This window comes from Setaria italica, chromosome VIII (assembly GCF_000263155.2).
Source record: "Setaria italica strain Yugu1 chromosome VIII, Setaria_italica_v2.0, whole genome shotgun sequence".
Classification (NCBI taxonomy): domain Eukaryota; kingdom Viridiplantae; phylum Streptophyta; class Magnoliopsida; order Poales; family Poaceae; genus Setaria; species Setaria italica.
The window spans coordinates 34632447-34656019 of NC_028457.1; the positions used below are offsets into that span (position 1 = coordinate 34632447).

At 40.0% G+C, this 23573-nt stretch overlaps 2 protein-coding genes across 3 annotated transcripts; one reads left to right on the plus strand and one right to left on the minus strand.

Moving 5' to 3' along the window:
- Positions 1-37: 37 nt before the first annotated feature.
- LOC101775364 lies at positions 38-15993 on the plus strand. Its single transcript, XM_004979697.2, has 13 exons — positions 38-123; positions 1723-1874; positions 1970-2243; positions 5280-5502; positions 5600-5720; positions 9476-9676; positions 10697-10749; positions 11517-11673; positions 11790-12033; positions 12264-12471; positions 14695-14818; positions 15087-15272; positions 15370-15993. Exons 1-13 carry the CDS (start codon positions 111-113, stop codon positions 15760-15762), a joined length of 2349 nt encoding a protein of 782 aa, XP_004979754.1. The 5' UTR covers positions 38-110; the 3' UTR covers positions 15763-15993.
- Positions 15994-19205: 3212 nt separating this feature from the next.
- On the minus strand, positions 19206-23156 carry LOC101781987 (disease resistance protein RPP13). 2 transcript variants are annotated; one of them, XM_022829003.1, is made up of 4 exons: positions 22321-23156; positions 19762-21907; positions 19443-19644; positions 19206-19310 (listed from the first exon to the last, which is right to left on the minus strand). In XM_022829003.1, exons 1-2 carry the CDS (start codon positions 23127-23129, stop codon positions 19879-19881), a joined length of 2838 nt encoding a protein of 945 aa, XP_022684738.1. In that variant the 5' UTR covers positions 23130-23156; the 3' UTR covers positions 19206-19310; positions 19443-19644; positions 19762-19878. The 2 variants fall into 2 exon arrangements, with proteins under 2 accessions (XP_022684738.1, XP_022684737.1); XM_022829002.1 differs by having other exon boundaries at positions 19206-19644.
- Positions 23157-23573: the final 417 nt, after the last annotated feature.

Sequence of the window (23573 nt, forward strand, 5' to 3'; positions counted from 1 at the left end):
TTAACCTTCCTGATGCTGAATACCGCAATGGGGTTCGGGAGGATTTCAGGTCCGAAAGAAACCCTGTTGCTGCTGCAAGGAAAAGTTCCATAGTTCCTCAGCGTACAGCCATGGACAGGCCAGGTATGAGTCACATACGAAGCAATCTCTTTGCTGTCCTTTGTGATGATGATTTTTAGAAGACATCGCGTTAAGTTGTGATATTAATCTCGGTAGAAATAGTGATGAAGTGCAATCAGCTTTGACTGCTATGAAATCAGGAAGACTGCAAGAGCTGCTGTTACTGAAGCAAACTATACATTTCATATAGAAAAGAAATTAGCTGGACTACATGCTCTTCAGGGGGGAAATCTTGAAACTTTCGAAAACGGGGACATGTTGGAGCATATCGAGAAGAGAGCTTAACCTTCCTAGTGGCCCAAATGCAATTGAAAAGATAAATTGTTCAATTTTTTTTTGAAAAATATAAAGAAGAGAGAGGGTCGATCAGCTAATCAGAGTCAACAGCCAGCACCATCACCTATCTCTTCTTGCTCTCCAGCCCTTCGCTTCCCTCTAACTCCAGATCATCAAGCGTAGCATAGGTTAGGACGTTTTAGAAGCTCCAGCTGTTTGCCGCATCCTTTCGGACCGATATATCCCGCTCCTGTTTTTACACTTTGTACATGTTCTCTCGAATCCCTTGTTAATGCTGTTTTCACGATTATCCGTTATTAAAAATTTTGAGATCTACAATTGATGTTTAACGCCAATTCTTAATTTTATATCGATTATTAAAGTAGGTAGTCGATCATGAGCAGCTTGTTTCGACGGATCGAGCTTCCTATCTTCCACTTAAATTACCCTTCCAGGGAATATGAGATTTTACAGGAACGTAGGAAATCCTTCTAGGTTTCCGTGCAGGAATCTTTTGTTCCAAAAGGCTACAGATCCGGGCTCTTTTTCCTAAGGAAACATCAAAATTATGTTTGAAATACAATTGTGAGACATTTTAACTCTCTCCGTTCTTAAATTAGTACAAGCTAATTAGTTTATTTTGAGATAATGAGTTTGTCCTAAGCATCATATATTAAGGATGACGGTATCTATTTGGCCCTAAAAAAATTCACAATAAGCCCTTCATTATCAATGTATACCAGGGCACATTACTACCCACTTTCCATAACAAATGCTCTCTGCGTTTGGAAGTACATGATGTTTTAGTATTTGGTTGACCATTTCCTTAAGATCGTCCACTATCTAGAAACCTATCTAGATTGGCAAGATAAAGTTTACTCTGTTTACATTTTTAGAAGAGGCAATTTGACCAATATTCTCTTTTGTCTCTGCTATTGGATTCTGATAAAATTAATTAAAATATACTACAAATGAAATTTAACAATTGCCAAATAATCTATAACACACATGTTTATAAGAATAAATAAAAAACAAGTTCGTTCAGAATGTCTTTTTGGATTTAAACAAGTAAAAAAAGCCATATGTTCTTTTCTATGTCGTTGGCAGTACAATGTTTCCCATATGCTGTAAAATTAGAAGATACTTGCTGCCTGCGGACACAATTCAGTTTACTAATTACAATAAAAGTTGCTTGTTAGAGATTGTGACTTATGTATTTCTAAGTAAGTCCTATATTCTTCACCATACAGAGTCCATTATGCTTTTTACATGGAAAGAGAAAAGTTGCAGAGATTTATTCCACTGTATTTCGTCTCTTATATGTAGAAATGAGGCAAGCAAGTGACGTGGAAGACGTGGAGCGCCGACTTAGTGATGCAAATGCGGGACCCATCAGCATACCTTATGCAGTTATAAAATCTATTACCAAAAATTTTGCTGAAGTGATTGGTAATGGTGCCTTTGGTGTGGTTTACCTGGTATGATATTAGTTCTTGATTATTGCCTCACAACTAATAAGCTTTCATTCATTTGCTTGCCCATGGGAACAATGTTGATGTGTCAACACTTACAGGGCATGCTAAAACACGGAGGTCTTCAAAATGGGATGGTTGCTGTGAAGAAGGTTACCACATGGAACGATTTTTCTGATAAGCTATTTTTGGATGAAGTCAACTGTCTGAAGAGGGTAAAGCACAAAAATATTGTAAAATTTTTAGGCTATTGTGCAGATACACAAGGGGAAGTGATGGAAGTAGACAGAAAAAATACAGTTATTGCTGAGAAGAAACACAGGTTCCTTTGCTTTGAGTATGTACCGAATGGAGACCTTCACCATTACCTTAAAGGTATAAAGTTTGCTACATTATCTCCCTACCATTGTATTCATGACATCATTCATTTACCTGTCATGTGAGGTGTGGTTAATTTAGAAGTTCTACCATAGAATTTGTAACAATATAGACAGCTGATATATATATATATATACATACATACATATATATATATATAACTCAAATTTTAAAGCCAGTGCATTAAGTAAGCTGTTTAACACAGCCTTCAACTGGAAAATTTTAGTAGCTATATTGGTCATGGACCTACTAATATGTAACCATAAAACCTATTAGCCGCACAAAAGATAACTGTCCTATATACCGCCACCGGGTATCCATACCCTCTCCCTAAATCCACACCCACTTTAAATGGGGAGGGTATGGGTAGAAAATTATGTACCCATTAGAAATGGAGAGGGTACAAATTATAGCACAAAGTTAATTATATATTGGATCTGGGTAAGATTGGGAAGGGTAAGAAGTGAATAATAATTATGGATCCGAGTGTGAAGAGTGGGTGTGCTCGTACCCTCCCCAATGGTAGGTATACTGTCCTATAGGCATTAAGTCTTTTATGGTCTATCAATATCTTTAATAATAAGAAAAGTTAATTTTCAGTCAGGATGACTAATAAGTTCCTTGTCGCCAACACCACAAATAGACCCACCACAAATTACATTAAGTAGTAGCCTACAACACATTGCATCTCCTATTGATCACTACAAGAAAACCGTGGGTTCTCTGTTTTGCTTTGTTCGCATGCCATGCGTTACTTTGTCACTAGGCCGCTGCTTCACACGGTCAGCGGTTCTGTAGAAATTATGCTGTCTGCCGCTGCAACACCCACGGGTAGAAAACTAAGTATTAGTCCCAACCTGCCATGCCAGACGCAGCCCCCACCCCTTTTATCCGGTTAGTAATACCAATCGGGACTAAATGGTTTGGCAAAAACAAGCAAAAATAAAAGAAATCTCTGGGAAATATGCGTGTGCGCGGTCCGTGGGGTTCAAACCCACGACCTCAAGCTTTGCATGTAGCTTCCTTGCCATCCCACCTACGCACCACATCTAACTATATAGGGGATGCAATCCTTTTGTATTAACTCGTGGGGAACTCTTTTGTCCCGGTTGGTAACACCAACCGGGATAAAAGACCCCCCTAATACCAACCGGGACTAAAGGGTTGAGGACTTTAGTCCTTTTTCCAGCCACTTGTGGAAACCCTTTTATCCCGGTTGGTATTACCAACTGGGACTAAAGGGTTCACCACCCGTGGGGGACTCTTTTATCCCGGTTGGAAACACCAACCGGGATAAAAGACCCCCCTTTTATCCCGGTTGGTGTCGAGAGCTTTAGTCCCAAGTGGTAAGACCAACTGGGACTAAATACCTTTAGTCCCAATTGGTGTTACCACCTGGGACTAAAGGGTCCCCATGGGTGGCTGATTTTTGACCTGGGACAAAAGGTGACCTTTAGTCCCGGTTGCAAAAACCAACCGGGAGTAAAGCTCCACGCACCCCCTTTTGTCATGGGCCTACTTTAAACCGGGATTAAAAAGGGGCGCATTGAAAGTCAGTTTTCTACTAGTGATCACAGATAGATCCACCTTGTTTAGCTTTGCCTCTACCACTCCAAGGAGCTTCGATGCGGTCGAGGTCCTTCCCTTACCTGCCATCGCTTTGACGCCACATCATGGTATACGGGGAGAGGGAGAGAGAGAGAGTGTGTGTGTGTAAAAGGGAAATAGGTATAGCAGGTGAGGAAATAAGGTTGTTCATGGGCCCTACTGTGATTGAAAAAAGACAGAACACAGAAAGGGTCAACATTGTGCATGCATGCCTTTACCAAGGCCTACACACATAATGTGACTCCTGGACCAAAAGGAAGGTGATGATGGCGAGACAGGTCGTGAAAATTTAGGACAGGGAGGAGGGTGTTAAATGTCATCTCAAGGGCATCAAGCTTGTGTCGGTGGGACAAGCCGCTACCAAGGAGGACATCAAGGAGGGAGACATAATCTAACGAGGAAAGACAAGATGGAGTGTAAATGGAGGATGAGGGATGGACTCATGCAGGGCAAGAAAGGTTCATGGACATTGGTTTTATACTGTAATTATTCTCTCTGCTATATATTAAAATTGGTTATTGAATTTAGTGTGGTATTCCTGTGGAAAAAAACCACAAAATCATGGTGCCCACAATGCAAAATTGATGAATGTAGTGTCCAAAGTCCAAACCAGATGTTGCAAAGGCTCTTGCTCTGCCCTGTTCTGTTGTTTTTACGCTCGAAGGTTTCCATAGTGTGATCATGCAATCTGATTGCCTAACCTTGATTATGAAGATAAGCACACACTACTGGATCTCCCAGTGTTACGGCAAACGTAATAAGCTCCATAATAGCTGATATTAAATTGCTGGCATGTAATTCTTCTATATCTTTTGTTCAGGTCAGTTGTAGTGCTAATAATGAGGTGGCTCATGTGCTGGTTCAATCAAGTGAACTCTTTGCTTATTCGGTCTTTCAGTATTGCATCTCCCTGGTTGCATCTCCAGGAAATTGTGAACTATGAAGTTGTGAGTAAATGAATAAAGTCAACTTTAACCTTAAAAAAGGGGGCCAAATACACTCTTTTACTGTCTCAATAGACAAATTTCCCTAAGCAATATCTTGCAATGAGCACCTTGTAGCTAGCTTACACGGATTGTTAAAAGATGATCTCTTGCTCCAAAATAAGTGCTAGACTAGACAACATTTGAATAAATTCCTTCTCTTTTGAATGCTTTCCCTAATTTTGAGCCTATGCTCAAATCATCTACTAATATAAGTGGGATTCTCCTCATAAAAATATAAATGGGATTCTAATTTGGAATTGTAGTCCTGCTATGTGCAATTGCGCATAAAATGTGTAATGGAACCTAACTAAATTTGCATGTACTGATCATCATCCAAACATTGCGCATATTGATGCTTCCTTCACAATGAACTCGTTTTCTTTTGTGATAGTCACGATGAACACATTAATTTGAATGCTCTTTTGTTTACAATCTACAGAAAAGTTCTATGGATTTCAATGGAGCATGCGTTATCGAATAATAAAGGGAGTTTGTGAGGCGCTGGACTATCTTCAGGAAGCACACATATATCATTTGGATCTCAAACCTGCAAATGTGCTTCTGGGTGCTGACATGGAGCCAAAAATTACAGATTTTGGTTTGTCAAGGTGCAATGACGAAAAAAAATCCACAATATTGACTACGGATGTTAAAGGAACTAGGTAAGCACTCGTCTTGAAACCTCAACATTTATCTTGAAACCAGATCTGTACAATCAGTCTTTTTTCAATATACTTGAAAGCTTCTTATTGCCTGCAGGGGATACATTGCACCAGAAATGATAGACAACAAACAAATATCATGCAAGTCAGATATATACAGTTTGGGTATTATCATGATAAGACTACTAACGGGGAATAATGGGGCTATTGTTGAAAATGTAAGGAGAACCAGTAGTACTTCTTCGAAAGTAACATTCCTTTCAAAAAACATCATGTCAAAATTTTCACCTAAAAGTTAAAATATATAAGAATCATTTAAACAAAACAATAGTCGAATTACAGCTCAAATGTTTCAGCTATTAAATTGACTGCACAAAACTTCACAAAAAAAGTGACCACATAATATTTCCAAATCACAGATTATGAAAAAATTGGAAAAAACCTAGGAGTTAAATAACTTTGGTTGCATGTTAGAGCTGAGGGATAACAGTGGCAGTGGCCCTGATGAGAATGGGGAGGACCAAAATTAGAAATTAAAGTAGGGGGAAAACAAGTGGAATATTGAGAAATGTGACGTGGGAGCTTCGGCAGTAGAAAACAAAGCGTGGGCCTGGATAGGGTGCCTGATGCAATGCATTTTATCAATATTGAGCTGGTTCATACCACAACCCGGCTGAAAATAAATGACATGACCCTACAACCTCTTTGGGAAGGAAACAGTTTAGTGCTGAGGTATTGTGTGAGGTGGGTCGGTTTGAGTACACATCATGTAAGGAGACACTTCTCCAAATAGATTAGAGATGATACAATACAGTGCTTGGAAGGAACCTTGCCTCAAATATGTTTGGAGCATTAACAAGGGAAGCATGCATGAGAAAGTGAAATTATGCAATTCAGTGTAATTTAGCAATAACTAGTCCACCAATATGTGCTCCCGCACGGGCTAATATTTTTAAAAGCTATAATATTCGAAAAATATTTAGAAATAAACTCCTAGCTAATAATCAAAATTGTTTACCTACTACTCTCTCATTTTTTCAGTACTTGAACATAATACTCATATAGATGTATACCTATCTTTATCCGGTTGTGACTGATTTTTAATTAGTAATTACTCTATACACTTTTTCATCCAAATTCACACCTTTTCATTTGTATCACACCTCCATACATTGGGTTTAGCATAAAAATCAATATTTTCATCAATTCCCCACATATATATATATATATATATATATATATATATATATATATATATATATATATAAAATGGTCTACATGATGGCACTTATCATGCTTATATACTTTAAACTTAGTATTTCTTTATTAACAATGACATAAATAGGTAATTTAGAATCATATAGAATCATATATTAGTTTACTTTTGAACATTTATATATGATGCACATGAAGATAATTAGATTAAGATTTATGTGTTTACTTTAGGTTATTTTTGATAATGACATATGTGGGGTCACTTAGATACAAATTTAGAATGACATTTTAACCATCTATGTTTATAATGCATGGTATGACTTGGCACGGTCTTCCAAATAATTCTTTGATCATTCATTTATCTTATCTTATATTATTTACGGTAATAAACTTATGATCATTGTGTAGTATATTTGATTACGAATCCAACCATATAAAGTTTACATTATAAAAATAAAAAATTAATTGTTAAGTTATTGGTCAAAGATTGCAAAGTTCAAATATTGATATACATGTGCACCTTATAAATAAAAACGAAGGCTGTATATATGAGTAAATTGGATGAAGATTATGTGGTTACTTTATATTATTTTTTATAATGGCCGACCTCCATTATTTAGATATATGTTTAGAGTTTATTTTTTAATATTTTCGTAATGATAGTAGTGGGTAACTTACCAATAACTATGACTATGATTTTTAACCTTTTACTTTGCATCACACGTATGCGCTTGAATTTATTTAATGTACACAAAGTTTGTGCTATAATTTTAAAATAGAAATCTATATTCTCAACACTTCATCTATATCTTTATAAATGGTGACAAACATCTTGTATATACCTTAGTTATTATATCATATACCAATAGCGTAAAAAATAGATGATTTAGAATCATATATTATTGTAAATTTTTAATTAATGTGATTTGAATTCAAATGTAGCGTTACCTCATGTTATTTTAATAATGGCATATGTGGGCAATTGAGATGCAAATTTAAAGGGTTACTTTAAGTTATTTTTAAGTCTTAGTGGTGGGAAATTCAGTTGTAAAATTTAGGGGGTTATTTCAAATATTGTTTATAATGGCATAAGATTAGGGGTTGCTTTAATTTATTTTATATGATGGCAGAGGTGCGTAATTTAGATATAGATTTAGGGGGTTACTTTAGGTTATTTTCATAATGGCATATGTGGGTTCATTTTTAGAAAATATAATAGATCCAATGGCTATGATGATTTTAGCCTACTAATTGATGGCTAGATGTTTTGATTTTTGTGAGAAGTTATAGGATTTATCTCTTTTTTTAGAGTGTCCACCTAGGATCCTATGTCATCCCCTCGAGGCATCAAAAGGAGCCTCCAATTTCACAATGATAGTGGTGGGTAACGTTTTAGAAAATATAATATCAATGGCTATGATTATTACAGTTTACAGGATTGGTGTTTAATGTTTTTGATTTTTATGAGAATTTGTCTTTTTTTTAGCTTGTCTCGTGGGAACTAATGCGGAATCTCCAATGGAAAAAAATGAGACTAGCGTTGCTACAAAACTATTACCATAAGCTACCTCTCGTTTGTTAAATATTCGAACACAATACTTATATAGATATATACTTATTATCTTCATCTAATTGTGATAGAATATTTTCGTCCACATTTATAATCTTTAACCTTTCAGTTTGCATCACATGCATGCGCTTGAATTTGTTTAATGAACCCTAAGTTTGAGATACAATTTTAACATAGAAATGTATATTCCCATCTCTTCCTCTATATCTTTATAAATGGTGACACACATCATGTGTATAGATCTTAATTATTATATCATATACCAATAGTGTAAGATATAGACGATTTATAATCATATATTGATGTATATTTTTAATTAAGGTTATTTGATTCAAATGTAGGGTTACCTCATGTTATTTTTAATAATGCCATGTGTGGGTTTTAATAGATACAAATTAAAGGGGTTACTTTAAGTTTTTTAAGTAATAGTGGTGGGCAATTCAATTGCAAATTAGGGGGTTATTTTAAATATTATTTATAATGACATAAGTGGGTAATTTTAATGAAGATTGGGGGATTACTTTAGTTTATTTTATATAATGGCAGAGGTGGGTAATTTATATATAGATTTACGGGGTTACTTTAGGCTATTTTCATAATGGCATATGCGGGTAATTTTTTAGAAAACATAATAGATGCAATGGCTATGATTTGAATCTATTGATTGATGGTCGGATGTTTTGCTTTTTTACGAGAATTTATAGAATTTCTCTCTTTTTCTAGAGTGTCCACGTAGGAATCCTAGATGGCTTCACCTAGAGGCTTTAAAAGGAGCCTCCAATTAGTAATAGTAAGATACCGGATCCCTCTAATTGACATCTATATCCATCCAACCCAACCCAACCAATCACTGCCATTGTTGTGTCTAGTCAAGCAATTTTCTCTTGCAATTGTTCTGGTAGTCCCAACCTAGAGTTTCCATAGGTAGTGTCTACGTGGTCGCCATATGAACAATAAACCCACCTATGGATCGGACACCGTCTCTCCAACCCATCATTTCTCGCTATGCTGGGCCCATAATAAATTCACCTCTCTCTCACTTGCGCACACATGTCTATCCTCTTCTCCTTCCTCTTTCTGAAACCAGGTGCATTAACATGTATTAATATGTTCTCGTCTGACATCCTATATTAACATGTTTCGAACATTAGATACTGTTATCCTTACTGTATTTTTTGAACTTTGCAGTGGCACGAATCATTAGATAGAGGCTGTAAACTAATGGACAGATGCATTGAAATAGCACAAATTTGTGTTCACCATGACCCAAGTAAAAGACCTACTGCGTGTGACATAATCGTTATGCTTAACCGGACAGAAGCCATGACTCAAAAGGTTCCTTCGTTTTTTAATAGGCTAAGAACTGATCCACCGTTTTCATTACGGCAGGTATGATCACTCAAGTCAAAGATGCAATATATTTTCATTTCATGACCAATTTACACATGGATCCTTTGAGTACATATTCCACTCGTTCCTTGTGTCATCTGTACTGTATCGCACCTTAAACCTCAATATAGTAAGTACATGATACTGAAAAATTCCAAATACCAAATACTCCTGAGTAAATACTGGTTTAGATTCTTCGCAAAAAGAATACGTACGGGTTTAGATGCTACAGCTGGTACGGTGATACTAGTACATTTAAATTTATATACTCAAACCAAAAGCATTATTGACACAAAACACCTCCTTTAAACTAATCGAGACGAATATTGCATTATTTAGTGTTGCATATTAAACGAACATCGAAACATTTGTTAGGAACTGAGTTCAGATAAAAGTACATGCTAACAAGTTACATGTCGATGAAGGGATATTTCTTTCCATTTGTTTGAATGATGGAAGTTGTATATTTTAATTTCTTTTCGGTGTATGTTTGAATGATGGAACTTGTACCCTTGAATTTCCCTTCCATATATCATAAAAAGTCGACCCATGTACAGCACTCAGCTTTGGCATCAACAAAATTCGGATTATATATCAATGAGATCCTTTGCAATGTCAGGTGCTACTAAAAACTAAATCTAGTACTGGAATAGTAATTAAGTTCACAAATACCACGTGCATCGGCATGCACAGTTGGTTCTAGAAGTTAAATAATATGTTTAACTGGATTGTTTTTGTGATTTACCGGTGGGTACTTCCAGGTACTTTTCTTTAAACTTTTGCTAGCATTTGATCGGAGGAAGATAATTAAAAAATCAAATTAATTTAGGTACCAGTCTAACTATTTTTGGTACTTGATCCCACTTGTTTGGTACCTCTTGGTACCATACCTTTAGGTGCCTCCTACCTTTATCCACCATACGATTCCTCTTGATGGACGGTTCTCATTTTTTTTCTAACCATTGTAAAAATCCAAATAAAATGAAAATGATCGCTTATCATTTGTATTATGAACTGTAGATGGTGCAAAGATTCAAGAAAACGTTCTCACAAACTCTTTGCGAGCATTGCAGGTACGTTAATGCTAGTCATGTGGACTACAGCTAATGCGCTTGTAGCTTTGTGGTTGCTTGTGCCATTTATCTTAAGGGCGCAGATGGATATAGTAACCCAGCTGTCTCTGTGTCTAGCTGGTCGATTATGGATTAGTTGATTAGTTTAGCCAACTGGAAATGACTGGCCTGTTTAACTGTGAACTAATAAGTTATCATGTACTCCCTCCGTCCCAAAAATAATGATTTTCTGAGATTTTTCAAACAGATTAGGGGTGAATGAAAAAGACGCATGTACCCTTAATTAGTTCAGTTTGCATATAGAAATGGAGGAAATATGTTTCCATAGAACCATGGATGCACGAGATCAACACGCAAATTATGCATGCATAAGATTTAAATCCTAAAACACCGTTCTTTTTGGGATAGATTTTGAATCCTAGAATATCATTCTTTTTGGGACGGAGTGAGTATTTACCATGCCAGAAATATAAAGCAAGTTGGTGTAAATCGAACTGATTTGGCACGCCATGCTAGAAATTAGTTTAAGAACCCAACTGATAGTCCCATACAGCTAATGTTTGCATGCTGAATCAATGCTGATTTATTATATTTCAATGTTAGAGGACCAGTACTTAATGACTGAGTTTTGGGGTCTTAAGGGTTTTCCTTGAAAAAAATAATAATGTTTTTCAAGCTTTGCCCCAGTTCTCCTGACAACCTTGCTCTGTCCAGCAAGCAAGATAAATTTTCATTGCTGTAACTTTAAAAGTATATTGTTTGATTAGAATGGTCGACATATCTGATGATCTTAATATACTGGAGCGTATACTTGAGGGAAGCCAGAAGCCGAGTAAGATATCATATCCACTTCTGCAGTTCATCACCAGAAATTTCTCTGATGAACGAAAAATTGGTCACAATGAACTTGGAGATTTTTTCAAGGTAAAAATGAACTTTTCGTCGCACCAATTTTGCAAGTTTGCTCACAGCAGTAAAGAAAAAGCTATCTAAGGCGCATCGGTAATATAGTGGCCGTTCTAATAATTGAAGTTTAACAGGGAATCCTGCGGATCGTTGCTGTGACAAGGCTTTCTAGGAGCCTCAGTATTAGCGATAAGATCTTTCATCAGGAGGTTAAACTCATGACGATGGCTCAGCATGGAAATATAATACGGTTGCTAGGCAACTGTTCGTATGCAGAAGAAAATGTAGGACAAGATGGAGAAATTACCATCGATGAGAGGGAAAGATTGCTCTGTTTTGAGTATTTAAGCAAAGGAAGCCTTAAGAAGCATCTTTCTGGTACGATAGGAGAGCATATAAGTATCTAGCTAAATGTAGAATTCCATTTTCTTATGATAATTCTATTTCCTTTATCTCGTCATCTTCCTTTTATCCAGTTCTTCGTTTTATTCGAATGTCGATTTATTAGAAGTGATAGAATGAAAAAAAATACCCTACCATCATGCATGAATAAAATATTAGATTATTTCACACTTCAACGTATTATTCTTATTATTTTACATCTGCAGATGAATTAAGGGGACTTCAGTGGCATACACGATATCAGATAATCAGGGGAATCTGTGAGGGTTTACGTTATCTTCACAAGGAAAGGGCAATTGTTCACATGTATCTCAGGCCCGCATGTATAATACTGGATGATTTTATGGTTCCAAAGATCACAGAGTTTGGTATATCAGAACTTGTAATGACAAGCACTAACCATCATCAACAGCGGTAAGCTACACATTTAGATATTCATCATCGAGTTATAACTTACACGTCTATATTTGAATTTACATTGCTCATGCATGTTATTATTAAAAAAGATGGTTTCATGAGTTTATGATTCGCCATTCCAAATGCGAAAATTGACTTGCCACTGCAAACATAGGTCCTTGTCATTTGACTTCATGGAAACTGACGAGTTTGATATCAAATGGTCTGACCAGCAATGGACAGAAATGTCATTATCTGGTTGTTCTCAGTCACGCCTCTTCTGCTGTCCAAAACTTCCCTTATGTGATTTCTCCAAAACAAAAGGAAAACTTTGTTTCCGTGGTTTTATTTCACTCCAGACCAAAGTGCCTGGAGTGTTCTGGTGCTTGGGAGGGACAAATTAAATCTCGTTGTCATTGAATATGCATAATTTATACATCTACACGCACACATACTCACACCCCTATAAAAGTCAAAGGCTTCTTAGGCCCGTTTGGTTACTTTTGCTTATTTTTAGCACCCGTCATATCGAATGTTTAGATACTAATTAGGAGTATTAAACGTAGACTATTTACAAAACCCATTACATAAGTGGAGGCTAAACGACGAGACGAATCTATTAAGTCTAATTAGTTCATGATTTGACAATGTGTTGCTACAGTAAACACTAATGATGGATTAATTAGGCTTAATAGATTCGTCTCGCCGTTTAGCTTCCATCTGTGTAATGAGTTTTGTAAATAGTCTACGTTTAATCCTCATAATTAATATCTAAACAGTCGATGTGACATGTGCTAAAAATAAGCAAAGGGAACCAAACGGAACCTTAGTTGCATAATTCAAAGTCATGCACACGGAAACATGTTTCCGGAGCAGCATGTTAAATGTCGTGCAATGTTCTCCTCTTAATGAAAAACGTGCTAAGTAGGCATGGTTGCTAAAATGTCATGCAATAGCTTCCTCTTTTAGCCAAACTTTAGCCTCTTGGCTTCCAAACATGAGGGCTAAATGGAGGGGGCTAAAGTTTAGCCCCCCAATTCCTTTAGTCCCTCCAAAGGGTGCTAAAATGGATTAAAGGGGAGCTGTCCCGGTTGCAATTATTCCGCCGTTGCCCCCCTCCCCACACTCCCTCTCTCTCTCCTCCCCGCCAAACCGGCGACGTCTCCTCCGTCGGCCCCGCCGCCTCCTCCGCCCGGCCTCGCCTCCGCCGCCCGGCGCACTTGCCGAGGTCGAGCGTGTGCAGATCGGGTAGCCAGCGAGCGACTCAGGCACCTGCCCAGTGAGCTGGTTGCCGGAGAGCGAGAGGAGCCTTAGGTGGCGGATCCGCAAGCCAATGTCAGGCCGGTGCCAAGAGTGAGGACAGAGATGCGCAGCGCGCCCGACGCCGGGTCGTCCTCGTCGGGCGCGCACACGACGCCGGCGTAGGCGCACGGGCTGCGCGCATCGTCCCAAGAGTCGAAGAACCGAGAGCCTGGCATGTCCCTCAGTCCCGCGCGGACGTCCCTGAGCGGGATGAGCGGGATGATGACGAGGATTGGAGGCACATGGCGCGTGGCCTAGGCCTCGGGGAAGAAGACAAGCGGGTTCTGTGGCTGGTGTTGGGAAACGGGACTTGGACTAGCCACCGGAAGTGAGCAAGTGAAGCTGCCGCCGCCGCCAGCGCGCTTGCCACTGCGGGAGAAGAAGGAGCGGACCTTGCCCCTGATGCCAGCCAGGGAGGAGGGAAAGGAGGGCACTGTGGTCATTTTGCACACAAGTGCTAAAGTTTAACCCCCCACTCAAACACTCTAAGATGCTAATGTTTAGCCCTCTATTTGAGAGGGCTACACTTTAGCCCATGATTCCCAAACAAAGCCTTAGTTTGTCATTGATTAATACTCAACCCATGCTCTTACAAATGCTAGCAATTTTGTGCCTGTGTAATTAATGCCATGGAAACCATCATACATGGAGCATTACTGCCCTTAGGCCAGTCCCAACCCATAATGTCTAAATTGCCATGTCAGACAAATAAATTACCACGTGAGAGGTTGTTTCTCACCTACGGAGTATATAACATGAAGCCATCTGCCAGCGCGAGATGGGGTGTTCCACCATCTCTAGCACATCAGATTCTTGTTTACTTGGCACTCTCATTAATTCTATGGAAATCAGCTGACTAGCTAGATTGTTACAGTATCATTTACAATCTTCCATTATGTCAATGTCATTATATTAGTGCATAAACTTGTTTCCATGTAGAGAATATTTGGCTCCGGAGAGCATATCGAACGGCAGTGTGTCATTTAAAGCGGACATTTATAGTTTGGGTATCATAATCAGAGAGTTGGTGACCGGAAGTAAGGAGACACCCTGTCTTATTAAAGTAAGTGCGATTTATCTTATATCTTTCCTGCAGTTACGACGTGTATTTTGGGTTGTTTGGAGTAACAAACCGAACAAGCCTGGCATATTGTTCAAGGAGGAAAATAAATAAATAAATGTGTCGAGTAGAAGAGAACAGCAAAACTGTTACAGAATGCGCGCGCGCGCACATAGCAGTTCGCTGGACTTTTGCAGACACATTGCAATTTGCTAACCTGTTGCCCCGGCACATTCAGATATTATCCTAAACGGTCTTTGTGAAATGGCAGGTACTCCGGAGATGGAAACACAGGTGGGGCAAATCAGGTCCATTGTGGTGCCTACAAATAAAGAAATGCCTGGAATTGGCGCAAAGTTGCATGCAAAAAGACCCAAACAAAAGACCTCCTATATCCCACATAGTCGGTGAACTCAACGAATTGGATACTAACGCCAATGTTTCTACACTTGATCAGGTAAACTCGTGTGCTGGCATCGAGCTCCATAAGCCATGCATCTTAGTAAGCAGGAGTGCATCGTCATGCTAATCCATATCTATCTCTTCTCTCCCAGATAAATTCTTGCTTGGAGGACATGCTTGAGATTGAGCCACTTGAGCTTCATTTCCGGTTTGAGCATAATAAGGCGATAACACGCTCGGTTGAGCTGATCAATGATACAGACGATGCCTTCGCCTTCAGAATCACAGCCTCGAGCTCACTCCCGTACTACACAAAGCCAAGCAAAAGTATCGTTGGACCGCGATCCAGGTGCAGTGTCACCGTAGCATTGGAAGCACTTGAGATGGCACCGGAGCAATGCAAGTATGGTGCATCACGGTTCTATGTGCAGAGCACCAGAGTGGTTGAGAGTCTTACAGCTGAGGATATAACTGAAGACATGTTCGACGAAGAGACTGATGGTAAAGTGGTCGATAAGGTGGATTTGATTGTTTTCCTTGAGTGATTGCATTCACTCCCTACTCTGTTGGACGATGTAAGACCACTAGTCAATGTAAGAGTGCAAGTGTCTAGCACGAAGCAAAAGGGCCTACGCAAATGATTGGGACTTGCTCTTTGAAATTCCAGTGTGCATCTGAGTAAGATACTTGAATATGCATTACTGGGATTTTTGTGAACTTGCCCGGAGTCACTTTGATTTTCGCAATTATGGAAGTGCATTTCATGTTTCCCAGAACCATCAAAGAGATGACCTTCATACTCAAAATTCTGTTTCTTGTCCCATATAAGAAACAGTACGTAGTTGGAAGCTGGACGGAAGGAGCGCGACGATGGCGGCAGTGGCGATGCAGAGGCCGACGAGGACGTGGAGGAGGTAGTGGCAGTAGCCAGTAGCCCTCCAGGAGTGGAACTAGAACAGCAGAAACCCTCCAGGAGTGAATGGCGTGACCGGCTCAACGCATTCATGCACAACACGGCGACACGGTAAGCCGGCAGGTACCTGCTGCTCTGACCAGCCATTTCCACAGATTATGTTACTGTGTCAACTGTGGGTGTGAGATGATCAACTGTCTTAACCTGACATGAACCGCTATCAAAGAAACAGCTGAACTGGAGTTACGGAGTACTAGATATGAGGAGCATAGAGTTTTGTATGTTCCAGAATTCAGACAGAAGATAATTAGAGAACTAAGCAGAGCAGGAAGAGAACAGGAAATGAGTCAGATCGAAGTGCTGCTGCTTCCCTGTTGGTGGAAGCCCAACAGGGCCCATACCTTCGCATTTCAATCCTTGCACAGCACCTCTAAAATAAAATGCTCTTTGCACTGGACATCGCTGATGACTGCACTCTCGCCGAGAATCGCCGAAAGTTGTCTTCACAACGCGAGCACAAGCTCACGCCTCAACGTACTGCCGGTGAGGTCGCCATCGAATAGAATGACGGACCATTTTTCACATCAGTTGGATCGCCATGCAGAGTTCGACAGAATTAAACCGGTCCTAGAATATTTTATTGGAACATTAGAAAAACGGTTAACAATGCCTCAATCCAAATGCATGCTTCAAATAATGGCAATTTTCTGACCATGTATTCCTATACCAAATCCGCAAACCCAAGGAATATATAAAATTTTATTCATAATGTTGATAACTACACCAATCTATGTGTTTTGCAAAAAAAAAAAACAGAGAGATAAACCACTCGCAACAAAACAATTAGTAAAATTTTCAAAAAAAAAATAGAAATCCTCTGTTGGCCCATCATGCTGCACCCTTTTTGTTGTTTACTCTCTCACCCATGAGGCAAATATAGGAAGGCCATCAAGGCCCACGGCCCAACTGAGAGTTATTCCAGTACGAATTTCGATTGGTGCAGATTTGCTTCCTGCGAAATTCCTACGTCCCAGAATAAAAACCTTCGCGAACGGGTCTGTGACCGGGTTGGTCGCTAGGAGCTCAGTAGCGCCCTAGCCCAAGAGGTCGTAGGTTCCATAACTGGACCTAAATAAATAATTAAATATATTTACTTTCAAAACTGATGGATGATGGATAGCTTTAGGAGGCTACGCAGACATACGGATCAAAACAGTAACAGTCCTCAAGTAAATGTAGTAAGCATCGTGCGCCATTTGTTAGCAGAGACAAGATATATGAAATAAGAAAAGGGCCTCAAACAAAAAAAGGGGCAAACAAAAAAAAAATCCGTTTTACTGCCTTCACCTGGATAGGTGATGGTAGTGAAATAGACTCTTTCCAACAAACAAATACTAAGCCTATATATCTCTTCACTGACTGACTCGCAAGATGATCTAAGGTGGAAGTCACAACGGTAGCCACTAATGGAAACTATCTTTTCTTGCTTCTTGGACACATCATCGCCTTCCACTAGAATCTTGATTACCTCTTCTCTTGCTTCGTCGATGCCAACAGGCTCTCTATCTCCATCTCGTACTGAACTAATAGTCAAGAATCAATCATGACAGTCTTTGCAATATCAATGGTCATGGCGTTTGGCTACCTCTTTCACACGGGTCTTGATATCTTTGATGCCAGTAGCAATATTATGGCAAATCTTGGGATGCTCCAACAACTCTAGACTTCTGTCGATGATGGTCTTGAAGGCATGCTGTTTGACCTTGCATCGAACCATGAATGTGTCAACATTGTCCTCTATGTCATAGGACATCTCCCTCACATTCCATGGCTATACCTCTGGGTGCGAGGAAGTTTGCTGTGTGTATGTGTGTGAGCAGGGGGCAGTAGTAATGGCGTAGGGAGTTACACTGTGGTGCTTAAGCTAGCTTTTGAGCACAACCAGGCCTCGTACGTCACAAGTCTCTGCTTATGCATACAATTCTGCCAACATGTCACAAGATGCAAACAATTAATATCGGCCTCACCAGATGAATGACGACCATTCATACTGGAAGACGAGAGAGCTAATACAAGAGGTCATGCGACTGTGACGATTGCACGTCACACCTGATAAGGACTTTGAATTCTTTCTCATCTGTTTGTCAAGAGAACCACGGCAAGGCACGAGGTCAAGGTCTGCGGTATGCCTATGAGTGTAGAAACTAATTGACCACAGCCTGAAATATCAGTGCAATTTCTTTAGTCCCTGTCGACTGTGAAGGGTTCTGGATAATCAATGCAATTTCTTTAGTCCCTGTTAACTGTGAAAAGTTTCCTTGCAATTTGTTGACAAATCTTATCACCCCCCATCCACTTGTTGTCGAGATCTTTTTTTTATCGCTTGCAGTTTGATGCAGCCATGCCTATACATGCTACTGGGCACTCGGGACAAGCCCTGGCATTAGTCTCACCTCCGCGGACATGTTTATTTTTTCCGATAAAGGGTTATATGCCTGCTTTGTTTTTCGAGAAATCTTCCAGCGCACATAAAATCCTAGAGGAAGGTAGCTTCCAGCGTACATGTTTATTTTTTTTTTTGCAGTACTATAATGTCGACGAGCGGTATTATAGTACTGCAAAAAAGAGTAAAAATTAGCTGGCTAGGATGACCTCCAGGATCCAATGCAAGCGTACATACAAATGGTAGAAATAGTAATAGTGCTTCACCAACCAAATCTGACCCACACATGTGACACTTTCATAGGAAACTCAGTTTTGAAGCACAACAGGGCACCGTGTTATGCGCAGCAGAGTTACACACACAACAGAAAAAGCACACTGCCGAAACAGAGCATTAGATCACTACTTTCATTGCACGCCGAAACAGAGCATGTGGGTCCTAGTTGCGATGATCAAGCAACTATGCATAGATAGTGACATCTATGCTCTGACGTCTCACCGGCTCACATGATGATAAACGTCAAAAGCTGCAAATTACGCAAAAATACAACAGCAGGTGTGGCAGGTGAGATCTCACCAATTTTCCCTTGTGCTAAATCTGAAGGGAAAAAAAAAACATCTCCTAGAGCGACAATCACAAAGCTGTACATTTCCATTGAAAATTGAGTAAAAAACATCATCACTTATAGGAGTGGTACACAGATCATCACTCACAAGGCCGGCAATTTGATCTCTTCTCTGTAAATGTGAGGAAACCGAGGAACTTTTTAACAAGGAGCAAGTTGTCATCATCGATAACTCAAGGAATAACAGCCCGGTGGAAATGGGGATTAGGAGAGAAGCAAGGAATAACAGCCGGAGCTAGCGCACCTTTATGAGCGCATTGAAATATAATGATGGCGATGATTGGGATGCATTTCAGCTTCATGCATCAGCGCGCAGCCTTAGCTTGCTCTGCTTCCTTCTTACTAGCACCATCACATTACAGGTCAGCCATGACATGCTGCAGCGATGGCAGGTTTTCCTGACCCATGTCGAGACTACCGTCACTGCAGGCAATTCCTCTTGTCTCCTGCAGATAAAACAATAAGAACACAAGCTGTCTAAGCCTTGGCATAGCTCCCTATTGAAATACCACTGGCCACACAAATTGCCAGAAGTGACAAGTCTACAAGGCACGGGAACGCACCAGCACCAACAACGAATCCTGCAAGGATACCGAGGTTCTTATTGTCCACCTTCAGAGATAGAAAGCGGAGAGCTGGCAACCTCCCGAGGGTTTCGAGATCGGCCTGATGTAGCTCCTTCACGTCGATAAAGATATATCACGGAGGGGAAGATTGGGATGCATTTCAGCTTCATGCATCAACGCAGCCTTGGCTTGCTCTGCCTCCTCCTTGCCAGCACCATCACATCGCAGGTCAGCCTGGACATCCTGCATCGCTGGCAGGTTTCTCAGGCCCAAGTCGAGAATACCATCGGTGTAGGCAATTCGTCTTGCCTCCCGCAGATAAAACGGACGGAACACAAGCTCTCTGAGCCTTGGCATAGCTCCCTGCTGAAATACCACTGGCCACACAAATTGACAGAAGTAACAGCTTATAAGGCACGGGAACGCACCAGCACCAACAACAAATCCCCGAATGATACTGAGGTTCTTGTTGTCCACCTTCAGAGATAGAAAGCGGAGAGCTGGCAACCTCCCAAGGATTTCGAGATCGGCCTGATGTAGCTCCCTCACGTCGATGTATAGCTTGGTGAGGTCTAGAAGAAGCGATGGATTTACCCAAGCCGGAAGTGTTGAAAACCAACAGCTGTCTAGTGCACAAAATACGCGGAGATGTCGAGGGGCCCAGGCATCCGATCCGCCGATGCTGCATTGTCCAGGCGACCCAGGCATCCAATCCGCCGATACTGTGATAAATAGATTCTGCATCTTTTGTAGCTTGCATAGACACTCCCACAGCTTGTCGTTCCACTTGTCCAATTCAATGGACAGCCGCCTCAGTTCAATTAGCTGGCCCAACTCTTCTACAATGTTTCTGGTGGAGTCATCAATGCGTAACACTGACAGCTGTTCAAGGCATGTTAGGTTTCCAATTCCGTCCGGTGCACTTGTATACCAGTCAATGTATAGGCACATCAACTTTCTTAGCTGGACAACACTCGAAGGCAACCTGGAAATGTGGTTGTCCCTTACATCCAATGTTTGTAGAAGCTTCAGGTTTCCTATTTCTTCCGGGAGCTGAGAAATACCTGTCTCACATAGTCCCAAGTACCTCAACTGATGTATATTCCCAAGGCACTTAAGGATACTATTAGCTTGTGAAAGATTGCAGTCCTTTAAATCCAGAACACGTAAAACTCGGCAGCAGTCAAGAGACGGCATGAGAGAAACAGAAGCTGGAAAGATAACAACTGACCTTGCATGTTGCAAGCCCCATGTAGCTTGATCCATCACATGACTTTCCTGGCCATTCTGAAGGGACAACCTCCGAATCGTATTTGACGGAGATGTACCTCGCATATTACTTAGTACAGTAACAAAGTTTTCTTCACATGACATGGAGCGGATAAGATCAAGCACCATATCATGTACACGACAGCTTGATATCATATCATCTGCATTATGTATTATCATATCATCTATTGGTTTGATCATGCTTGATATCATATCATCTGCATTATGTATTGGTTGGATCATGCTTCTGTTTATAAGCTCATTGAAATAACTCTCTCCGAGTTCAAATAGGCTCTTCTCTGCTTTATCACATTGGATAAAACCTTCACCTATCCACATTCTTATCAAATGATCCTTCTCAATTTCATAATCTTCAGGAAACATGCTCAAATATAACAAGCAAGCCCTTAAATGGCATGGTAGCTCATAATAGCTAAATGACAAAATCTTTCTCATATTATCCACATTTAGATTGTTTTCCAGACCAGTACTAATAGAATTATACACCCCATACCACTCCATTTTATTTCTTGCTTTGCAAGCTAGCAAACTAGCCATCGTAATTATAGCTAATGGCACACCAGCACATTTCTTCAGTATTCTGTCAGATACTTCGGCCAACTCATCGTCAGGACATTTTACTATGTCTTCATTGTTGTCTTTGTTTCCATTACCAAATATTCTTCTATACAGTAGTTTTCGGGAGTTATTCAAAGAAAGAGGTTTCATGTTGTAAGCACCCCCAGCTTGTTCAGCAACATGAGAAATACGGGTGGTTGTAATAATAGTGTATCCAACATCATTATCAGGCAAAGCACATCTAATCATTTTCCAAACTGATATATCCCATACGTCATCAACAACAACAAAATACCTACACACATGCCAAGTTATTAGCCAAAAATAGTGGTTTAAGGACTGAAGAAAGCTCTAATATTGTTCATATACCAGCTACAAGAAAATTAAGCAAACTAGACCACTGCTAATGGTTTAATGATTAAACTAAAATAGCTCGGGAGCAGCTGGGGATTGGCAATTCTGTGGATAAAATATGTCCACTCAGAATTTTGTCAAAACAAAACGAGGTCTAGTGATGAAATTATTTGCAATTAATAATGTTGTGGTAAAGCTTAAGTGATTGTATTTTGTAATTTAATAGGTGCCACGTGCATGCATGAACATTTAATTAACCCTATGTACACTTATAGTATTGTGAACAGAGGGCATAAATTATTATTCCAAAAAAAGTTCATATGTATAAATTGGCGAAAACGAATGCTTTCGTACCTTTTGTCTTCAAGGAATTCTCTAAGTACTTCTATGAGCTGCCTCTCACCCAATGTTTTTTCATTGATGCTCTTGCCAAGATCATATAGCAAGCTGTTGTACAGTTTCTTCAGGTCAGGAGTTTGAGAAACAGAAACAAAAGCATAGCAATCAAATTTTGCTCTAATCTTTTTGTACACTGCATTGGCAAGAGTTGTCTTTCCCAGGCCTCCAAATCCAACAATTGAAACTATCCTGCCTTGCTTCAAGGGAACTTTATTCTCTTCTATGAAAATCTTATTGATTAACTCATCCCTTGCCTCATCAATGCCTACAAGCTCTTTCACCTCCGTGTACTGAGCGAATAAGCGAGGATCCACAGTAACAGGTTTATCAACACCAAGGCTGACCTCATATCTGCGGCGACGCTCGTGCACCTCTATGACACGGCTCTTGATCTCTCTGATTTCTGTAGCAATCTTACGACGAATCTTAGGCTGCCTGAACCATTTGAGCATCTTATCAATGGCCTTCTTGAAGCCATGCTGTTCAACCGGCTCCCTCCCCTTGCATCGCACCATATATGTGTCAATGGTGTCCTCTATGTCATAGGACATCTCCTTCATTTTGCTAGCCCATACCTTGTCCTGGTCATCAAGCTTGTCTGCTGGTGTCTTGGCGATCTTCTCTAGGGCACCTTGCATGCTCTCAAGCTCGGCTTGGAGGAAGATGATCCCCCCCTTCACCTCCTTTTGAAGATTGTACTCGCCAGTAAGCAGCTCAGCAAGCTTGGGGAGGAGGCTCGGCAGTGCCCCCGCCACGATCTCCATGGTTCTGCCTCTGGGCACAAGGAGCAAGCTGTGTGTGTGTGTGTGTGTGTGAGGAGCAGTTAGTAGTAGTGGCGTGTGGAGTTGAATGGTGGTGCAAGGTAGCTTTAGGGAAGAACGTCAAGGCATTGCAGCATTAGTCTTGGATGGGGAAAAAAGAAATGGCGGACATGGATCCACGCACCTCGGATACCGCTACCAGTGGCGGGGCACTAGTAAGTGAAAATAGAAAGTATAGAAAGTATCTGTATAAGTAGTATAATTGTATCATGGTAAAAAAACACAAATGACATCACTATAATTTTATTTTTGATACTAGCATAAAGTTTAAAAGACCATTCCATTTAAAATATCACTTCTTACAATGTAATATTACTAAATTACCAGTAATAATAAATACTAAATCTTATATATATATATTATATACTACTAATACTATAAAAAGAA

Bases quoted from the DNA above. Each gene is read 5' to 3' on its own strand.
- LOC101775364 (XM_004979697.2), top strand. The intron at 1,875-1,969 runs GTATGATATTAG...CAACACTTACAG, and splicing joins CCTTTGGTGTGGTTTACCTG to GGCATGCTAAAACACGGAGG. The intron at 5,503-5,599 runs GTAAGCACTCGT...TATTGCCTGCAG, and splicing joins ACGGATGTTAAAGGAACTAG to GGGATACATTGCACCAGAAA.
- LOC101781987 (XM_022829003.1), bottom strand. From the start codon at position 23,129: ATGGAGATCGTGGCGGGGGCACTGCCGAGCCTCCTCCCCAAGCTTGCT. The intron at 21,908-22,320 runs GTACGAAAGCAT...GCATGTGTGTAG, and splicing joins GAATTCCTTGAAGACAAAAG to GTATTTTGTTGTTGTTGATG.